The sequence below is a fragment of the Acipenser ruthenus genome, chromosome 1, assembly GCF_902713425.1.
Source record: "Acipenser ruthenus chromosome 1, fAciRut3.2 maternal haplotype, whole genome shotgun sequence".
Lineage (NCBI taxonomy): Eukaryota > Metazoa > Chordata > Actinopteri > Acipenseriformes > Acipenseridae > Acipenser > Acipenser ruthenus.
The window spans coordinates 74794328-74808854 of record NC_081189.1 but is presented as its reverse complement, the minus strand read 5'-3'; the positions used below and the strand labels follow the sequence as shown (position 1 = coordinate 74808854).

Genomic DNA, 14527 nt, shown 5'->3' with positions numbered 1-14527 from the left:
ACTTGTAGTTTAGGAAACCAGTTCTGGCAATCAGTAGAAACCATTACTAACAGAACTGTTTGAGGTAACCTGTAGACAATAGTACTAACAGTACAACAATGATAGGCCTAAGTAGACACTACATGAACATTCTTGGAATGCTGTTGTTATTAAACACATGAAAATGGCCAACATAAATAAATAAGGATACCATTTGCCCTGGGCTCCACTTATTACATGTGTGTTTACTAAAATAGCCAAATACTGTCTATTTTTTATTCTTGTTTCGGTGTTTAGGAGTTTGGTATCACGAACAGCTCAACCAAACAATGCAAATCAATTTCTATTAAAATGTAGTGCTAAATTAAAAAAGATTATAAATTAAAACAGCAAGCAGCTTGATATGTCCTATATTTCTTTTTTATTGTCTCCTTAATGTTTTAGGGTGTTTGAAATAATTATAATTGGTCTGTGTCCAGTTGCCAGCCATAGAAAAGAGTTTCTAGGTGACCAGTAGCAACCCTGGTGAATTTTTCATAGAAACTGGTTTTTGATGACGCTGCTGTTTTATTTTATTTTTTTATATTATCAGTGAGGAAATACATCCATAAAACTCTCCTCAGAAATAATGAGTTTCATTCACTTCAGTCGGGCTGTCAGATAAAGAACCTTCCATTTGATTTTTATTCCATGGAAGTTTAATCTGCTTTTTTTTATATATGAAATTGATTGCCAGTCATTATTAGAGACAGTTCTCCAGGTTGCCAGTGAATTTTTATTTTTTTTATTTTTGCATAGAGCCAATTGTGTGTCCCCCATAGCATCCCATTTGAATCAATATCTTCAATTTCCATCCCACTCTAGGCGTTCCAGATTTCATCCATTGACAAGCTCGACCAGTTGCTCACCTCCTCTCTGAAGGACAGGATGCCTGCAGGTGGTTTGGGGGTTCTGCAAATTGATGGCAGCAATAAAAGCAGTGAGTATAGTTATCTCAGTATGCAATCAGTCCCTGCCTGATTCAAGAGAGCTAGCAAAACAAGCATGTCAGTGATGTTCGTCCCCCGCTGTGGCTATAAATTAATAAATATGATTACGTTATCAGTAACATGAGAAAAATACCGTGAACCACCTCCACTGTATGCATATGTGGAAATGTAACTTTGACATACAGACATATGCCAAATTCCCCCAAATAATAACTTGTGCGAAAGAATTTCCAAACCAGGTATCATCACAGTTGAACAAGTACTTTCATCTGGCTTCAGGGCCAGATTTGTAATGCACATTGTAGTTTCATCTGGTGCCAAATGCTTTAGCAACACCCACACTTCCAGTAGCATCTGCACAAAATATAATGCTAACCTTAAATCATAATTTTAACCAAAACTTTTACATCTTACACATTTTCGGCAAGATTTTGGTTGCTCCCGCTGCTGTTCTGCATTGAACTAATTGTACTGTAAGGTGCCTTGTCCTTCATTTAAAATAAAAGATAGTGCGTCTCTGTGGCTATATCCTGTAGCAAGAATGTTGTGGAGACGAGCCAGCAGCACATACTGAAAGAGAGGAATGCAGGGAGGAAAATCACAAACAAAAGTAAAATAAATAAGCAAGCCAATTGCAGAGCTGTACAGTTTCGTTAATGTGATTTTTTTATTTTCTGTATGAAATACAAAATTATGAGATTATTTTTATTTCTTAAGAATATTGTGAAAATCACGGTATTGGGCTAATTTCACGATTTTCCGCACAGCCAGTGAAATCACGATTTTCACAGGGCCCTGATTAGACGGCGGAGACACATTTACACATGCAAACATTTCAGGCAGTGTTTGACTTTTTATATAGTTTGTTTATTACACTTTGGCCTGTGGTAAATAAAATCCAACCTGTTCATTTTTATTTGACTTTGGCTGGGTTTTTTAGCGTGTGGATCTAGGGGCTTTTGATTTGTGACCTATTTACACGGTTACTTCTGTTTTAGCGCAGTAAGAAAATATAGGCTGCCAGTAGATTGATAATAAAAAGGTAAATTGATAATTTACCTTTGATTAGTAAACGCCTAAAAAAAACTATTCAAATGTGCACATATCTGGTATTTTTGAATTCGGGACACTCAGAGCAATTCAAGACTAATGTATTTTTACCTGTGGAACTAAAGCTGTCAATATTGCGCCATCTTGTATGGCAAGTCACATGACAAGCTACGTCACTTAAATCTGCTTCATCATTGGTTGACACCCTTATGACTAATCGGTCTCAGTCAGTCTTGGTCGGCAACCGCCGCACACAGACAGACTGATCACATCTGAACGAAACTGCAGCTGAAAAAGATTCAAAATGTTCAATCTACAAATCTGAAGACATCCCGACTGAAATCTGCATAATCTTCGTTTTAAGGGCACGCACACTGATACGATTCATCCAGACTCTGTACAGCCAGTTGAGATGAGATGAGTCGGGACTGCTTGAGTCGGGCTGTGTGCGGCGGGCTTAAAGCTGGGTCCACACCTGAGAGATCAGTTGCGCAACTTAGTTGCATGCAACCGAGTCGCTTATATGTGGATCTCCCTGCAACCAGTTGCAAGCAGTTGCGCAACTTTCCAAGCAACCAGTTGAGCGACTTCTGTAGACACAGGCGATCACGTGGCAGTTCGCCAACTCTGATTGGTTCTTATAATGCTGACTGCACGGCTTGCACATTAAGAAGCTCTAATTTAAAAAATGTCGGCGGTAAAAAAAAATTAAATTAAACGGTTTCCTCAAGCTTTTACACAGCTTTGTTTTTTTCTTTAGGGAATATGGTATTTAAAATAACAACAAAATAATAACTGCCAACTCTTCCACGTTAATTACTGAACACATTACGACCTGTGTCACCTCGGTTGTCAAAAAATAAATAAAATAAATACGTTTCTAAACTTGTAGACACGGGAGAAAAAAAAAAAAAAACGTGTCAACTCGGTTGTCAAAACCAAAAAAAAATACTTCACCTTGTAGATAGAATAAAAATGTAACAAAAAAAAAAAACTGTCACCCAGTTATCATAAAAAAATGAATCTTGTAGACGCGGGAACCTTAATTGCTCAGATGTGGACACTGCAATTGCTCGCAACTGAGTTGCGCGATTTCGGGAGCAATTGGGTTGCGCTACTGATCGCTCAGGTGTGGACCCGGCTTTAGAACCAGACAAAATAAAAACAGTCACTTGGAATGCAGTTTTTAAATCTGTAAATAATGCCAGGCTATATTTTTAAAAGTTTTAAAACTGTGACCTGGATAAGCTGAATGTTTTTTAAACCTCTGGATCATGAGTGGGATAATTATTGGTACTCAATGAAGATTCAGTACATATCCTGCCAACAAAAACATGTTAAAGGGATATAAACATGTATTACACAGACTTTTATAGCTTAAATTTACGACTAAAAATAATATGCACAGAACAAAGCAGAACAGAACTAACTTGCACTTATTACTTGGAGTCTGAGCTCCCCCCTCTCCTGCTTCAGCACAGCTGGACAGAGTCACTGGAAGGCAAGGCAGACGGGCCCGCTTCATCCTGCCGTATAGACTTCTGCCGTCGATCAGGGGATTGTGCACAATACTCATTAAATGTTTTCCTCTTGCGCCCCATTTTCAAATCAAAATAGTAACTGTCACCGTATATCTATAGCAAAAGCTTACCTACACCATAACCCGCTAATTTCAAAGAAGGCGCTTTCAATGACTGGCGCTGTAGCTGGCAAATAAAAGTGTACAGTCGTTGCAGGTCTTGATGATTGACAGTCATTTAAATGAATGCAATCTGTCAGAACAGGATGAAATGACTGACAGTGAAACTACAGTAGCCTACTAAGGGACCACTAAGATGACTGACAGTGACCCCTAGCCATTCAGAGCAGAACGGAGACGGGACAGCCAGCAAGTATAAAAACTACACAAACTTAGAGATGATTTCTAAATTATTATTTTTGGCAAGAAAATAAAAAATACGGAGTGGTTTTTTGTCAGATGTCTATCCTATGTAAATTTATTTCAGTCAAACTCAAATTCTTGGGAAATTCGACATTTAACTAGCTTTACTGATTAAAATTGAAAAGTAGGACGCCTATAGATAACTGAACTTGTCTTAGATTAAGTGCCCTCTCCTTTGGCTCGGGACACCTAGTAACTGTCACCACTGACAGTTATCTCACAGGTAATGATTGCTACACTGGACATTAATGCTTAAGAATATTGATGTAATAAAAATGTTGTGGTGTGAATACACCTCTAGTGATTTACTTTTTTATATTTTGTCAGTAGTTCAGCATTCAGACGAGCTTCCAACTCTCCTCCACTTTGCTGCTAAGAATGGGCTGAAGAATTTAGCAGCTCTGCTCTTACAGTGTCCAGGTGCTCAACAGGCAGCCAGGATGACCAACAAGCACAGGGAGAGCCCGGTCACTCTTGCTGAGAAACACGGCCACACAGACCTTCAAAAACTCATTGAAGAAATACTGGTAAGTGTGAATATTGTTACACTAGCTAACTCGTAACAGAACAGTAGTTCAAAAAATGGTGACCAGGGATGGTCTTGGGGGGGGGGGGGGGGGGGGGGGGGGGGGGGGGCGCAAAATATTCTCTCCCAGATAACCCTGACACCTGACAAAGCAATGGATTGCAATTTAAGGGAGCATATCTAAGGCAAGATAGTAAAATACTATACTTTTGGAGAATGTGATAATTAGAAATTAAATATTTTTAAATACCACAAAATTGTCACATTTCTGTATATAGAGTTATCTATTTACTACCAATTAATATGTTGAAACATATATTTAATAAAGTATACATGTATAAAATGTATTAACTGTATAGTACCCAGAAAACAGTATTGGTAGTACAGAAAATGGTTAATTTCATGTAATTTGACAATAAAAAGAACACACAGATAAACATTGGGTAGAGCAGAAATATTCAAAACTGCTATTTGCATTGGCCCTTTGGCAGTGAAATGGAACAACTCTCTGACTTCACTTGTCTGCATACTTTGACACTGATTAATATGGTTACAGCACACCAGACATATCTGGTAATAAAAAGTTTGGACTCCAGAAAGAGTGGATTTACATTCTAGCTCTTTGCTTGCCTGATATAGGAGCACGCAGAAATGTTGACATAGATTTCTATTTTTTCAATGTGAATATAAAAATGATATCTTGTACCTTACCAGTACAAAAAACGTTTTCAGTTTGCATACTTTCAGGTAGTCTGTTACACTTGCATGATTTGGTATTGGAGAAGAGAGCAAGAAAGAGGGCATAAAAATAACTGAGATGCCATGAATAATAAAAGTTGTATTTAATCAAGGATGGAACTTAGTTGTAATAATAATAATAATAATAATAATAACAATAACAACAATAATAATAACATATACCGCATATATTATAGTGGCATGGTAGCACCACTATAGTTAGGGTTGAATAGGCAGTTTAATGTTAAACCCCAATTTCTGTACTTTAATAACTTTGACCCCGTTCAATGGAGTTGCATGACAATTTGGATGTGTGGTCCCTTTGGTTAGATGTCTTGATGTGGGTCATTTCGTTCTGCTCGGATATGCAGATTCCAAGATCTAGATAGCGGGAAAAAAAAAGAAATCTGTGTTTGTTGTTGGGTTTTTTCTTGTCAGTCTCCAAAACAGTTTGAAATTTTTGTGACAATGGGACTGGCCCAGAATAGTGCCTTTTTCTGGTTTGGTGAAAAAATATTAATCTGTTCCATAGTTATAGGGATTTGAAATTTTGTTTCTGAGCATGCTCAGTACAGCTCTTGCAGTTAGATGTTTAATCTCGAAAAAGGAATTGTCCTCATGACAAAATATTCTTCTTTTCAGGAGGGTCTAATCATTTTTTGTTTTCAGTTGAAAAAAAAAAAAAACTGCCTGAATATCATCATATAGTAATCCATGACATATACTGTATGTATATAAATGGGCCTCCATAAGATTGACTGTAACATTGTCTGTTCATTTTGTGAGTAGGAAATGTATTTTATCTTTTAAAATCTTTTTGAGTCTCACAGTAAAGGAATTGTTCTCGAAAAAAAGCAGCTGTTCTGGCGAAAATAGAAGTACTCTGGCGAAAAAGGAATTTAGAATGTCATTTATTTTGTCGTGACTGAATCTTCTTTCGGGAGGTTCTTTCGTTCTGAAGAAAAGAATAAGTACTCTGGAGACGATTTTAATTACATTTAGAGAAAATATGAATTCATAAAATGGTACTACTTATTACATTATACGGCCCACAGAGGCGTGTTTTGTATAAACAATAAGCTCCCGTTCTTTAGCAGTAGAGCTTTCTTATAGTATTGTTGATATTTATGGTACTTGCGTTCGCAGTTACATACAGCATTTTCGAATTGTGTTTATACGTGCTTCGTTTATAAAGTACTAATTTCTATTGTCCCTTGGAGTGCGTTATAAGTGGAGTGCACCTACTGTTAATTCACTGTATTCTAATAGATACATTACAACTGTACATGCAATACAATACAAAATACAATACACGTAGCCTTGATTTACGATGTATTTGTAGGCTACTGTATAGCGAGATGTCATTATATATATATATATATATATATATATATATATATATATATATATATATATATATATATATATATATATATATATATATATATATATATATATATATGACCCATAATATTAATGTTATAGTTTATTACCTATGTTGTACTGCTTGGAATTTTTTTGTCTAGACAAAATTACCACAATGCACAAACAGCATCCACAAATCGTTAAGCTGAAATCTGTTCATGTTCCACATCGAACAAGCAATGTGTCGGAGTGCGTCTGCCTCACAAAATTTCGCCTTAACAAATTGTCAAAGTTCAGTATTTAAAAAAAAAAAAAAAAAAAAAAATACATGCTTTTGAGATATTATTTTGTTAAGTTTGTTCATAGAATTATGTTTTCGCTTGGGCTAGGTTCTGACATGCGCATGTTTTTTTTTTTTTTGGTTTTGTTTTTTATAGAAAAGTTTTTGTACTAACTTTTGTACTTGATAACATTAATTTAAAAATCTAGTTGATTTCTGTGATATGATTAATACGTTCTGTGACTAATTTGAAGCTATTAATATGTTTCAATATTAGCTAAATCGTTATTAATCGAACTGATTCATCTTGATACACAATTGATTTATAAAAATGTTTGGATATACGGTTACTTGATTGATTACTGTCTTGTTCATAGTCATCTTAAAGTAACGCTAGAATATGTTTTGTTGAAAAATAATATGTTTTTGACCGATTCAGATTTTGCTGCTGATGTATTTATTTTCAAAAGGTTTTTTTTTAGGTTGTGCTGCAGCAGAGCTGTGGCTTTTTTTTTTTTTCATTGGGGGGTCTAGTTTTGCACCAGGGAAAACCAGGTGTAAACTGTGTGCAAATTGCATGGTCGACTGTAAATACTGCTGAAACTACCAGTGAAGCAGGTAAAGAAAAGAAAGAGAGGAAAAAAGAGAAATAAAATCATGGAGCGTGCACTGGATTTCTACGTGGCCAGACAAACAATCACTGACATCTGTCAACTGCGTCAGGCTGACCTGGAAGGAGACCATTTATGCCACTGGCTCGTTCCAAGGTACTGTGGGTTACTGTAAAGCCATAAATATTTACGACAAAATATTTGAGAAATCACACCCATAAAACCTATTTTGCTCCAGAAATGTTGGCTACCTGTTGCATTATACAAAGTATGTATTGTTTGTGGAATTTGATATTCGTGCCAGAAAAGTTTGTGTTTTTTTTTTTTTTTAATCTATAAGACAAAGCCTTATAGATTACTTTTTTATTTCGTAAGTATTCACTCTCTACCTCCAGTCAGGTAAAAAAAAAATTTGGAAACTTTGCTTGAGGGGCTTGGTCATCCTCCTCACTTGGGCCGCTGGACATTTTTAATTTTGCGTTTTTGTCTCCTTTTTTGGGTGGTTTTAAAAATGCCATCCATTCGCTATCGCAGACACACAGGTGCTCTTAAAGGAAATGTTGAATCCTTATTGGTTGTAACCTTACTCCCCCACAGTGCTTTGATTGGCTGGGCACATGATTCGCTATTTGATATGCGTTAGCCCACACATAAGACCTGCTGTCATTTTTTGCCCGAGCGAAAGCAGCTGCGCACATATTTGCTAAATAGGTCCCATCTTGTGAATAGGTGAAGAAAAACGAATCATGTGTATTATATATAAACCTGTGTCAGTGTTTAACATATATAACACCTGTGACATGTTTAACCACGTTTAGAAATATAGCAACTTTTACTTTTTGTGCTCTGTAATAGAATATACAGGATTTCTACCTATAACTATATTCTCAAAAAGAAAGGAAATTCTTTGCAAAAAACTTTGTTAATGCATCAGTTAGGGTTGATATTAAAACGACAAAAGTAGGGAAATGCGATGTTAGGGTTTTTAACCATAACTCTACATTCCCTCCCACCCCCTTAAAAGCAGTGGAAGGGACAAGGCAACACAAGCAACCACAGACAGCCATCATCGGTTAAGACGAACAACATACAACTCTGCAGATAACACAAGAGACATCCATGGACCACAGATTAAAAACCACTGCCCTAAACTAAAATACTGCTCTTGCTCCCGAAGTCCCAGCCCCTGGGCCGTTGCGACAGTCCTGGCTGAGCAGAGCCTTCACAGGCACCATTTTGCATTTGAAGAGTTCCATAGTGGTTATCCTGCAGAGTGGACGCTGTCCTCCTGGATGTAAACAAAGACCCCCTCTGTGTAGCATGGCAGTGCAGTCCCCCCTGAGCTGTAATATAGACGCCTTTTGAGCTGCACGCAATCTCCCAAGGCACCCCCCCCCCCCCCAACCAATCCAGACCTCCTGATCAGCTCAGCGTCGGGCGACCCTACCTGCTCAATTGGTTGCCTCGCAACACGTCTCCTGTTACGCGTCCCAGCTACACACATCCGTGCAAGAACCAGCGACAGACTTCTCCCTGTCACAGGGATGAATAGACAGTAAAGTTTCCTTATCTTACATCACTTGAGTTGTTTTTTAATTTTGTATCTGCTAGCTCGGCATCAAGAAACGAAGCTTGGGAAAGTGATAATTAGTATAATTAGTATTGTTTTAGTCCAGAAGCACTACATTTTATTTTAAAAAAATAGGTAGACTGCTAAAATGATTATTCTTTTTGATATGTGGACTATGGAGAGGGAGTAATACTTTGATGTAGGTTTTAAGATGAGACCGGGCAGTTTTGTCTTGGTCCGGAAGCATTTTTTTTAATTACATGTGAAAAAAAATGCACATTTCTATAATGATAATACCTGTTGAAATGTAAGCTATAGAGGTGGAGTAATCATTTGGTGCAAGATTTCAGAAGATCAGACCGTTTGTATTGCTCCGTCTGGGCAGTTTTGTCTTGGTCCGGCTTTTACCCACCCCTGTTTATAGTTGCTAAAATACAACCTCTTGAACTAACTAAGGCTACAAGAATACAATCAAGTTTGACACGTATATATGTATTTTTCAATTTAAATAGTAAACACATGTACCTTAAAATTACTTGTGCTGCCTCTCTCGATAGATGGAATGCTATGAAAAATATCCTTTATTAGGTGCCAAGTAAGATTTTATTTTCTTGTTTTAATATTATTTGAGATAATTGTTTTTAATTTTAGTAATCCCCTTTGGTCAAGATTTTGTTATTACATGTTTTAGAACATTTTAAAACAGACATGTGAGCTCTATGTGGTTTGAGCAATTGCATATTACTGTATGCATGAAGTGACCGAAGGGTTATATTAAATAAAATAAGAAACTTTTTTCTAATTAAAAACATTTTTTTGTCACTGCAGAGACTTTCCTTTTTGTTGCTTAAGCAATATAGGCATGGCTTACTTGCAAAAAAAATAAATAAGTCTCACCTTTTTGGCATGCTATTTTGGTAGTAGCTTTCCGGTAATTTGGGTTTACATGTGGTTTTCTTTTAGGGAGAAAAATTCTCCTTCTAAATGCAATGACTCACCATGCAGCCACCTCAGAGCTACAGTATCAGAGGACAACGTAGCTCTGGGCAGCTTATAGGCAAGCCCGCAAGCGCCCAGCCAGACTACAGGGGTCGCTGGTGCGCGGTGAGCCGAGGACACCCTGACCAACCTAACCCTCCCTCCCCCCGGGCGGCAACAGAATAGACTTGAACTCCACTCGGAGTGCCTTTATCAGGTGCGCCACTTGGGAGGCCATTGTGCAGCTTTCTTAAACTGGGTTAAAAGAAGCTTTTAGGTTGTGTTAAAGAACCGCATGTGCAGCCTGCCTCATTTGGCCAACAAAAAAAACGTAATTAAAAAAGTGAAGGAAACAAAACAAAAACCCAGACGTATAGGGTAAACTGCAACAAACTAAAAGGAGCGTACTAACTGGGGATGATCCCGTGGTTAGTATGGAGGATGATACTAAACTAGTACGCAAGTTAATACCAATTGCAAATGAACTAAGCAGCTCAAGATAGTCCCCAGCTGCGTATTAAATGTTCTCAGTTGGCCATGATTGCCTTCGTATGGATGTACTGAGAAATTAAGCTTTTGTAGGCTATACCTGAAATCTGTAATTAGCATTTCTGATTCGATTTACACCTTTTATAGTCTACAATACACCTTTGGTCATATAAACTAATGCAGTTGTTTTGTGTGTGAATTAAATAATGAGGACTAATAAAAGTTGTGTTTATCCTCTAACGCAGCTTCATTCATTTTGGTGGTGTTTCAGGAAAATCAGATTATACATGTGAATTTGGGTTAAGAAAATGGCAAAATATTCTTATGCAATTCAGCCTTGGTATTTACTTTTGTAAAAAAAAACTTCAGTTCCTTTTTAGCAGCACACTACAATAAAGAGCTTAATCCTAAACTCCATACTAAAGCTGAGGACCAGTTAATCTCCAATTGTATTCCCTGCAATTGGTACTAAATTAGTACATAGCTGGGGATGATCATTCATCACTGATGTTCATTGCTAATGACCCATAGTTATATAGATGCAATAAATAAATACATAAATACCAACATTCTGTAAGACAGCACTTTGCACTATCCATGCATTATTTGCTAAACATATATATATATATATATATATATATATATATATATATATATATATATATATGCAATATATTATATATATATATATATATATATATATATATATATATATATATATATATAGACTGCATATATATTCATATACATAGTATATATAATATATACAAGGTTTCCTACACAAGGGTAGCTTCAGCATTAATTACATATTAAAAAAAAATCAGTAGAGTACATTTTCAAAATACTGGTAGTAAATCTACAAAAGGCTACCCTAATCGCCCTCATTTCCAATACAAGTAACTGGAAATAATTTGAAACACTGAATAAATCACATTAAAACAAAACATACTGAATGAAGATTTCCCTAATCCCCTTGTATTATTATTATTAGTATTATTATTATTATTATTTCAAGTTCAGCAGATCTCAGTTCTTAATAAAGAATTGCTTGGTATGGCCTTTAGTTATAGTAGACAGTTGCGTGAGATAACTGTGGAAGGCCTCAGAATGTCAACAGAGAGGTATAGGTTTAAGTGAAAAAAAAAAAAGCTTTTATTTACAATTCTTGAGAAACAAAAGAAAATCCAAAAACAAAATAAAACGGTGTACTGTGACTTTAAACGGACTCAGCTATTTACAACAATGTTTTGCTCACAGTGATTCCCAGGCAGGCAGGCACACACACAGTGCAATCAGTCCCGGTAAGGTTGCTGCAGGGCAGGTAACGCTCTTTGATTGTTGGAGCATAGGTAAGCTCGTGAAGGTCTGGCGCACCGCAGACCTGTTTATTCTGCAGGGATTTAAGTAACAAAGGTTTAGTGTGTACAGCGCATGTAGACGTCTCTCTCCTCGTCCCAGGAACACTGCCCTGACTAGTGGAAAGGCTGCCCCTTTCGTACACCTTAGTTCCACCTCCTACCCATTTACCTGGGATTGAACCCGGGTGTACATTGTTCCCCTCCACCAGCCTCCTAGCAAGCCTGCTCCTACAGAACATTAACCCTGTAGTTGCCAAAGCCTGCTGGATGGACAGGTTCCTCCTATTCCCCCTGTTGGTGGGAGCTGAGCTTTTCAGTGCAGGGATTTCATCAACCCTGTCGCAGTTACGCACAAACGGGATCTTCACTGCTAAAGTCTCATGAACATATGGTACACCTTTCGGACTTTTTGCCTTGCAAAAAATCCCTAGTTTTTGGTCAATTTGCACGGCCTTTGAGCATGAGAAGGCGGTTTACCCACCCTTTTTAGCAATACTATATTTTGGCTGCACACTTCCTATAGCGTGAGGAATGTGCATTATATGTGCATGCTGTCACATTCTCACTACAATGGAGAGAGAATTTGGAGTTTCTAAACAGCATGTAAACCACTCCATAGACTAAATTTGAAAACTATAATTCAAGGACACTATTCAGGCTGAAATGCTAGCACGGATAGTTGTAACCTAGCAACACTGCTGTTTGAGGATTATAATTGCGATAACATAAAGCTTACAAAAATATCACTTGAAACAAATAGTGATTACATTTTGTACTTTAAATAAGTACTCTGTAGTTATTTTAATCCGTCCTGATAGATTGGATATAATGTCATTTCCTGCTGGTGGATGTTCGTGTTAAGTTGGTTAAACTGTGGTTAAGAACATCTTCACGTCCCTTAACAATGGTGACCAATAAAGCTTGTTGTTCACTCCAAGTTGTCATTTGCTTATGTGTTCTCAAATGAAAAATCGTTTATCCCAAATTCTAAGCATCATGTAAAAGACAGTCCTTCCAGTACTCCAAGGGTTATAATACTGTATGTGACACTAGCTCTGACTGTAGAGAAACTAGCATTTGTGCTTATGATTTACCTGTGTGATGCGCCATATCCCAATCTATATAAAACTTTGCAAGCAATTACTTTTGGCTCATAAATAGAACAGTAGCAGCTCCTGACTTTAATAAGTGGGGAGGTTTTTTTTTTTTTATATATATATATATATATATATATATATATATATATATATATATATATATATATATATATTACTAATACAACTTCACCACTCAGGGTTCTTTGCCCCTTTAAAAATAGACTCAGGACACAGAAACTGAGGTTTTTTGAAGTGCTTTTGAACTATTTTCTAAGTAACAGAAACAAAATAAACAAAACAAACACCTAGCTATTTTCTTGAGCACTAACTAAACACAGAACAGGAACCTAAACTATCTTGCAGGACGGCTAAGCCGTTTACCTGCCAATTAAACAAAATATTCAAACAAAACAAAACCACACAGGTTTACACTACCTTTTCTTTTCCTACGCTTGTGCACACTAACAAGCAAGCTCTCCACACAGCAGCCTCAAACAGACTGGCAGCTTTCTTTAAATACCCTGCACCTGGCTCTAATTTACAATGATAGCCAGGTGCAGGGGATCATTACTAATTAAACAATTTACAAAATAATTAAACAATTAAACAAAATGTGCACATGCACATGTTTTATGCAGGGAGGAATCAGACCCTCTCCCTGCTATCTTACTATATATATATATATATATATATATATATATATATATATAATACGCAATAATGCACAAAATGAAAGGTGAGTCAAACCACTTGATTGATGACTTGATTTATAACATACAGTGCAATGCCTTATATAATGGAAATCATTTTAAATCTGCCTCACATAAGCACCCCCCTCTCTCTCTCTCTCTCTCTCTCTCTCTCTCTCTCTCTCTCTCTCTCTCTGTATATATATATATATATGTGTGTGAGTGTTGATGTGTCTAAAAATTAACAAAATGTAACCCTATTCAGTATTTAAAGCACAGGACAGAGACCAGCCAACAAACTAGTCTTTTTAGGATTCTTTGAACCTCATTAAACATGGAAAATATGAATAATAAATGCAGGTCAAATTAATTTTTCAGCTATGCTGTCTTTCAGATTGTCTGATGCTAAAATATGTGCAGGTTAAAGAGTGGAAGTATGCAACTTTATTTGTATTTTATTTTACATGGAAAGGTGTGTATAGATAAACATACCCATACGGAAAGAAAACATATTTTTAATATATTTTTTATGACTGGGAAACATGTTAAATATATGAATAATATATTTATAACCTTACCATATATTGACAACATATAAAATAAATATATGGCTCACAGATTCAATTATATTTAAAATATATTCCAAATGCACCAGATATTTTTAATGTATTTTTATACATTACTAATTCATTTTAACTGACTAAAAAATATATTGTACAATATATTGTTATCAATATATATTTGCAACAAACTTACCATACATTTAATATATTATGTTTTTGCCTTATATTTTAAATACATAAAACATATATTTTACCATATATCTCATATATTTTTCATATCTAGAAAAGGGGCCAATTTTGGTG

The 14527-nt window shown here is 36.2% G+C and overlaps 1 protein-coding gene and 1 long non-coding RNA gene across 3 annotated transcripts in view; one reads left to right on the top strand and one right to left on the bottom strand.

The window, feature by feature from the left end:
* LOC131737899 (B-cell scaffold protein with ankyrin repeats-like) overlaps positions 1 to 14527 on the top strand; it is an 82503-nt gene that overhangs the window by 32755 nt on the left and 35221 nt on the right. Inside the window, exons 6-7 of one of the 2 annotated variants that reach the window (XM_059029740.1) lie at positions 844 to 958; positions 4291 to 4487. In XM_059029740.1, coding sequence (XP_058885723.1) covers positions 844 to 958; positions 4291 to 4487 — 312 coding nt within the window. Of the gene's footprint in view, positions 1 to 843; positions 959 to 4287; positions 4488 to 14527 lie in introns of both variants that reach the window. The other variant, XM_059029732.1, reaches the window with a different exon arrangement.
* LOC131737901 (uncharacterized) lies at positions 874 to 13451 on the bottom strand. The gene is made up of 4 exons (XR_009329464.1): positions 13408 to 13451; positions 11773 to 11907; positions 8928 to 9013; positions 874 to 930 (listed from the first exon to the last, which is right to left on the bottom strand). It is a non-coding gene; the product is annotated as an uncharacterized LOC131737901 (long non-coding RNA).